Below are 7,925 nucleotides of genomic sequence, written 5' to 3'. Positions count from 1 at the left end.
GTGTTTCTCCACCTTCTCCAGTGCCGTAAACACCAGACTTGATGGATCCTGATTATGCATCTCTTTATAATGTTTAGATAGGGAATGTTTATCATAACCCTTCCTGATGTTGGCAATATGTTCGGCCACTCTTTTTTTGAATGGCCTCTTAGTACGTCCTATATATTGTCTGTTACAGGGGCACTGGAGAAGGTAGATAACTCCACTGTAGTCACATAAGGTAGATAACTCCGAATAATTGTATCAAACTCTAGGATTCCTATGAAACTTTCATGATTCCTCACATTTATTATTTATTGTTTTATATTCTTATATATTCTTATATTGATATTTTAATCTTGAAAATTTGTTTAACAATATTTTATTTTAAAAAGTTTTTTTATAAGTGTTAGCAATCAGATATCAAGTTTATATTTCACATAATGATATATCACACCAATTGGGACATCTGGGCCAAAAAACGCATGTGTCCCCAAAAAAACGCATAAAAAACGCATGGAAACTGCAAGAGAAAAAAAAAAAAGAAAAAAAAAGTTTTTTATTATTTTTTATTATCAAGGCTGTATAGAATTATCCCCTGATTATGTGGGAGGATTCCTTGGCCAACTGGGAGTAGCATGAACAACAGGTGTCTGAGATTTGGGAAGCAATTAAAGGAATGGATAAAAATGGAGGCAGAGCAGGCAGACACTTGACCACTGAGGAAGGGAGAGTGAATCTACCCGTAACGCGTATGGTGAAACAAGTGATGTACCTGCATTGAAAAGCCTCCGATAATACTGTATGGCCATACAGAAGAAAATTTCTACAGTAAAAGATTAACTATTCTTATCGTCGAAAGCTGCACCAAAGGAAATTGCGGAACAGAGTGGCAACTCCCGCGATCTTTGGAACTGCCGCAAAATTTAAACCAGCTTGCTGTATGGAGCGACTGAATAAGCCGGCAAATATTTAAAGCTCCATTGAAGCAATAAGGAGACAGCAGACACTAGACGGTAAGCCAAATATCGATTTAAAGTTTTCTTCAATTCAAAGCTCATATCGACCTTAAAAGGATATGCTATAAGAGACTTTTCACATTATCAGGATTCCTGTGGACACTTTATGAACATGTTGCGCTCCCAGTGAATACACCTACAACATTTTCAGTGACATTCAGTTTCCCAAATTGGGATAGAGCGCTAGAAGATAATACCCCCTCTTCCCAAATAACAGCATATACTTGAAGTTTTTTGGTGTGATATATATTATTGAATTTATCAACACTATTGAGTCATATGAATATAGTGTCGATGATATCTACAACAATATATGTGACTGTAATGTAGTATATTATTGCTACATTGTTCTTATAAATTTTATTACTTGTATTTTATGGGGATTTAATAAATATTTTCTGCACATGTCAATTTGGTTGCCAAGTGTATGAGTGCTCGCTCATTATTCTATTACTACATTTGCCTTTAAGAGAGGGTGGGGTGATTCCCTCTATATGAGCTTGCAGCACCATACCGTAACTTGAAAAGTCAGTCCTGTGTCCCAACACCGACAAATTACTTGCGCTGCTGCTGGTCCCGGAGTAGTGTGGTAGGTCATACACACTGGTGAATACAATATGAAGGGTTTTGGAACCGCGCTGCTCTGGACCAAGTCTCCCGATAAACGTGGATAGCAGAGGATGAGCCCCTTTCTCCCAACACCCAAAGGATCCAATCTTCAAAAGATCTCCTCCTCTAAGGGTTAAAATGGGATAGGCAGAATAGTGAAGCACCCTTTGCAGTTTTTTCTTAAAAGGTTTTATTATACTCACAAGAGTTGGTAGACAAAAAGCATATAATACAAAATATCAGAACGTCAGGTTCCTGCCCGACCCGGGTTTCGCTGTCTCGCTTCCTCAGGGGCATCTGCAGATGCCCCTGAGGAAGCGAGACAGCGAAACCCGGGTCGGGCAGGAACCTGACGTTCTGATATTTTGTATTATATGCTTTTTGTCTACCAACTCTTGTGAGTATAATAAAACCTTTTAAGAAAAAACTGCAAAGGGTGCTTCACTATTCTGCCTATCCCATTTTAACCCTTAGAGGAGGAGATCTTTTGAAGATTGGATCCTTTGGGTGTTGGGAGAAAGGGGCTCATCCTCTGCTATCCACGTTTATCGGGAGACTTGGTCCAGAGCAGCGCGGTTCCAAAACCCTTCATACCATACCGTAACTACTTGCTAGTGAGCCACCACAACCTACCACTATATTTTATAATGAAGCTAGGTAGATGGAAATCCAATTGTTATAAGCTATACATTCGTCCTAATTTAATTGTTCATTAATTTTAGGAACAATGAAAATAATTTGGATCCTAGGAAATGACACTATATCATTGGCTCAAAGACGATCAACTGTCAGAAAGTCATCGAATAATCTAGGATTTCCAGAGAACTATTCTTTATTTTGGAGATCGGTAAAAGGTTTAAAATGTAGCAAATTGTTAGATGAATGCAAATGCCTTTTAGCTAATTTAGTTATTTTACAGTTCGGTGCTGATGAAATAGGGAAGATAAAAACACATTAAATAATATGCGAATTAAAAGAAAATATAAGTCAAATTCGCAATGTACTTGGAAACCCCAAAGTAATTTTTTCGGAGATTATACCAAGCTTTACATGGTCTTATAAGGATCTGGCATTCAAAGGAAAAATATGCAAAATAATAAATAAGCAAATGGAAAAATTAATGTCTAAGATTGGGGAAAATTCTTACAGGCACTGGGAATTAGATGGATTCACCAGAGGTCTTTACCACCCTTTGAAAGACCAGTTATCAGATATTGGTCTCGATATATTTAATGCTGATATTCAGAATATGATTGAAAAAGTATTCAATTAAAATTTATTTTAGGTTGCGATGTCTTTGGCCATGTCGCTTTGCGATGTGGCGGTGGTGGTTAAGTCACTCCATTGAGTGGACTTTGAGTTTTTAATTTGTTGAAATACATATGGAAATTTATTACAATGGAATTGGAGAATTAATAAAATTAATTAATATGGTAACATAATAATCATCGCGGCCTATATATCCCAACATTTAATTTATCACAATATTCAATAAAAGAAAATTGTTCAAAATAAATTATGATGTGTTGGAATTTAATTTTTGGATTATTATGGAGAATATGACATCATGTGGTTTTTGTAGGTTCTCTTTCACCATTTAAGTTGTGCTCTTATATATAATTTTTGTACCTATTTGGATAGATTTCCATTCTGATATTGTCCCCTGATGAGCTGGTGCCTGGGTGTCACATTGAAACGCGTTGAATCTAAGGGGTATATACTTAGGTTGTGATTGGAGATATATAATTCCCTTTTCTTTGTTTTGATTGTGGATATATCTAGTGAGGTGCAAAATTGCTTACATTATTGATTTGACTATTAGGGTCCATTCACACGTCCGCATTTTTTCACCGCATCCGATCCGTTTTTTTTTGCGGATTGGATGCGGAACCATTCATTTCAATGGATCCGCAAAAAAAGCGGACAGCACACCATGTGCTGTCCGCATACGTATGCCCGTTCTGCAGCTCCGCATAAAAATAGATCAGGTCCTATTCTATTCCGCAAAATGCGCTCCGTTGTCTCATTGATTTCTATGGTTCCGCAAAAAAAACGGATGGCACACGGATGTTATCCGTTTGTTACCCGTTTTTGCGGATCCGTTGTTATAGTTCTGGTCACATGACATAATTCCCTGTGCAGTTCAGCTCCGGAGAGCCTGCTACAACAAGTCTTTAAAGACTGCAGGGTGGGCCATTTATATGGATACACCTTAATAAAATGGTAATGGTTGGTGATATTAACTTCCTGTTTGTGGCACATTAGTATATGTGAGGGGGGAAACTTTTCAAGATGGGTGGTGACCATGGCGGCCATTTTGAAGTCGGCCATTTTGAATCCAACTTTTGTTTTTTCAATAGGAAGAGGGTCATTTGACACATCAAACTTATGGGGAATTTCACAAGAAAAACAATGGTGTGCTTGGTTTTAACGTAACTTTATTCTTTCATGAGTTATTTACAAGTTTCTGACCACTTATAAAATGTGTTCAATGTGCTGCCCATTGTGTTGGATTGTCAATGCAACCCTCTTCTCCCACTCTTCACACACTGATAGCAACACCGCAGGAGAAATGCTAGCACAGGCTTCCAGTATCCGTAGTTTCAGGTGCTGCACATCTCGTATCTTCACAGCATTGACGATTGCCTTCAAATGATACGAGATGTGCAGCACCTGAAACTACGGATACTGGAAGCCTGTGCTAGCATTTCTCCTGCGGTGTTGCTATCAGTGTGTGAAGAGGGTTGCATTGACAATCCAACACAATGGGCAGCACATTGAACACATTTTGTAAGTGGTCAGAAACTTGTAAATAACTCATGAAAGAATAAAGTTACGTTAAAACCAAGCACACCATTGTTTTTCTTGTGAAATTCCCAATAAGTTTGATGTTTCAAATGACCCTCTTCCTATTGAAAAAACAAAGGTTGGATTCAAAATGGCCGACTTCAAAATGGCCGCCATAGTCACCACCCATCTTGAAAAGTTTCCCCCCTCACATATACTAATGTGCCACAAACAGGAAGTTAATATCACCAACCATTCCCATTTTATTACGAAAATGGTGTCAAAAAAATCATTTTTTCTCACCTTACTTCACAAAAAGTGTAATAACCAGCAGAAAAAAAAATCATACGCATCCCAAAATAGTACCAATTCATCCGTCACCTCATCCCGCAAATAATATGACCCTACTTAAGACAATCAGCCAACAAAAAAAAATATAATTATGGCTTTCAGAATGTGGAGACACTAAAATCTAGGTGAATGGTGGGGGTGCCATGCACCATGCACACATGGCGTCTCCGGTCTCTCTTTCTGCTAGTTGTTGATATAGCAACAGCAAACTGCTAGAGACAGGAGATCTTCATACAACTGATTGTCAGGGATGCCGGGTGACAGATACACGCCAATCTGATAATGATGACCTTTGCAGAGGATAGGTCATCAATACAAAAAACTCAGAGAACCCCTTTAACCTCTTTGCTACCAGTGCCATACATGTACAGCGCTAGAGCAAAGTGCAAACATGGCGCCTGCTTATGCCAATTAAAATAAACTCCAACACATCTCTGTAGATCTAACTATACAAAGGTTATTGGTGTAAGAATATGGGAATTACATATTTTATATAAATTATTATTAAAAAAAAAAAAAATTATTATATTTTACTAACAAATTTAAATGAAACATATGTGGTATTGTTATTTAAGTCCTCAAACAGATATGTGAACCGAAAATTAAATAAAGTTAAGGAAGATAGGGCTGAAAAAATGTCACCATCAAATAAAGATATGTATGGTATACTAATAGATGAATCTATTTTTATTTTTAGTAAAGATAATCAAGAGCAGATGGCAAAGCTGCAGAGACCAATTTAGGCGTGAGCTGAACGAGAAATCAAGAAGTGGTGATGCACCTCTATCCAAAAAGCCATACCTTTATACTCAGCAGCTCCAATTCCTAAAAGTTATTATGGATATGCGTCCGTAAGTAACTACAGTAAATTTTTGTAAAATAACATTTATTGATCTAAATCTTACACCAACAATTGGAGAAGGTAACGGTAAGTCAGTGTGTCCGGCTTCTAGCTGCCAATCAATCACTGTGCCATCATTTATATAGCTCCCAGTCCATGGGTTACCCAACCTCTGAAATGCCATCCCATATGTCAGGTTCCCTCACACCGATAGTACTTGTCTCACTCCCAGGCACCCCCATCACTTCAGAATTCCGTGGCCTGCTATTGGTATATTCATTGCTACAGGTAGATGCAGAACCGGCCACGCGTGGTTCTGAAGTTTTGCAGGTGCCGTAGAGCCAGGCAAGTAGTATCTGTCAGATTTGTTTCGGGCATATGGAGGGGCATATCAGGGTTTATATAAACACTAAATTCTAAATGTTTTTCTATAGGAGAACAAAATTTGGCATAGCTGTGCACTCAATTATTTTCTAAAGTTCAATAGAAATGAACTTGAAAATGCTCTGCAGAAGCACATCCACAACTCAATTTCTATGGTGCAGATACAATTAGACGAGCCACCACTTAGACTTTTGTGGAACTATCATTAACGACTTGCATATTAGTTGCAAACTCATTGAGGGCTCATGCACACGAAATTCTGCAGCCCATGCTACGGCACCCATACGACGGGTACGCAATATACACAGGCACCGGCCGTGTGCAGCCCGCATCAAAGATCGCAGACCCATTCACTTGAATAGGTCCGCCATCACGAAAATGCGGTGCAGAATGGAGGTAGGGAACCCCACTGAAGCTCTACAGCACTGCAAAAATGTAGTGCATGCACAACTGTTTAGCATAACTGATTACGGACCAATTCAAGTAGAATGGTTCAGGGACGGAGGTTTTCTTTTACAGGCAATTGCCTGCTCACTAGCAGAGAATACCACTGCAATTACAAGCAGCAATATTCTCCACAGTATGAGGAGGAGTGATCGCTAATGGTAATGCTTATCCCCATATAAATTTATTTTAATCCTGCTGCATATTGATTTTATTTTTCTTCTTCTATCTATTTCAAGGACTGTTGACAATCTGATGGATGAGGAAGAGGCACAACCCGGGGCTTCTGACAATCCTGAAATACCTATTGAAACATCGATGTCACAGCCTCAAACTTCAAACAACGAAGAAGCAGGACCATCTACGCAGGTGGAAGTTTCTACATCACCGCATGTAAACCCACGCAGTGCTAGACCAAAGAAGAGCCAAAGTCAGCCTGCTCCTGTGTCAATTACACGGGAAATAATAGATGCTCAGGTCCTGGAGTACTTGAATAAAACCAGAGATGAAACTCCAGAAGACGGCATGATGAAGAGCCTTGGAAATTATTTAACCCGGGTTCCACGAGAACGTCAACCCCATTGTATGTGTTCAATGAACTTATTGTTGGAGTTATACATGGGTGAAAATGACCCCTCAGAAGTGCACGAATATCTGGAGCAGGCACGGTCTAGGCTTATCCAGAAAACAAATTTGAGCCAAGCAACCTCCATGTCTTCTAACTATCCTCCTCCAACTAATTATCAATATCAAAATCCACCTCCAACTCGACATGGGCAAGAATATTTTGCTCATGATCCGAGGCCTAATTATTCTGCCCAACGGCCACATCAACATGAGCAAGTTGCTGTTCGCCCATAATCTAATCCACCTACTGGATCCTTCTCTCGGGATCTTTACTATCTTTAATTATAGTAAAATAAAGTTTAAAGGGTTTCTGTCACCCCATTAAACCGTTTTTTTTTTTTTTCTTTAATAATAATCCCTATAGTGCGATCTCATGATACATAATCAACTTAATAATTTTGGTTCAGTAGATTTTGGTAAAAAACGATTTTTAAAATATGCTAATTACCTTGCTACCAGCAAGTAGGGCGGCTACTTGCTGGTAGCAGCCGCATCCTCCGATGGTAATGACGCCCCCTCGGCATGCTGATTGACAGGGCCAGGGAAGGTAATCCTTCTCTGCTGGCGCTGTTAGAATTTGAAATGTCGCGCCTGCGCCGTACCTGGCTTCAATCGGCGCAGGCGCACTGAGAGGCGGCCGCTCTGCTCGACCGCTCCATCCTCAATGCGCCTGCGTCGATGACGTCATCGCATACACCCGGAAGAGAAGACGCCCTGTCAATCAGCATGCCGAGGGGGCGTCATTACCATCGGAGGATGCGGCTGCTACCAGCAAGTAGCCGCCCTACTTGCTGGTAGCAAGGTAATTAGCATATTTTAAAAATCGTTTTTTACCAAAATCTACTGAACCAAAATTATTAAGTTGATTATGTATCATGAGATCG

The 7,925-nt window shown here is 39.4% G+C and overlaps 1 protein-coding gene across 1 annotated transcript; it reads left to right on the top strand.

The window, feature by feature from the left end:
* The first annotated feature begins 2,281 nt into the window (after positions 1 to 2,281).
* On the top strand, positions 2,282 to 7,275 carry LOC120997770. Its single transcript, XM_040428036.1, has 3 exons — positions 2,282 to 2,454; positions 5,443 to 5,596; positions 6,654 to 7,275. Exons 2-3 carry the CDS (start codon positions 5,583 to 5,585, stop codon positions 7,273 to 7,275), a joined length of 636 nt encoding a protein of 211 aa, XP_040283970.1. The 5' UTR covers positions 2,282 to 2,454; positions 5,443 to 5,582.
* The last annotated feature ends 650 nt before the right edge of the window (positions 7,276 to 7,925 follow it).

Source organism: Bufo bufo, chromosome 4 (assembly GCF_905171765.1).
Source record: "Bufo bufo chromosome 4, aBufBuf1.1, whole genome shotgun sequence".
Classification (NCBI taxonomy): domain Eukaryota; kingdom Metazoa; phylum Chordata; class Amphibia; order Anura; family Bufonidae; genus Bufo; species Bufo bufo.
The sequence above is the reverse complement of the archived record's forward strand: the minus strand, read 5'-3'. Positions and strand labels throughout refer to the sequence as shown.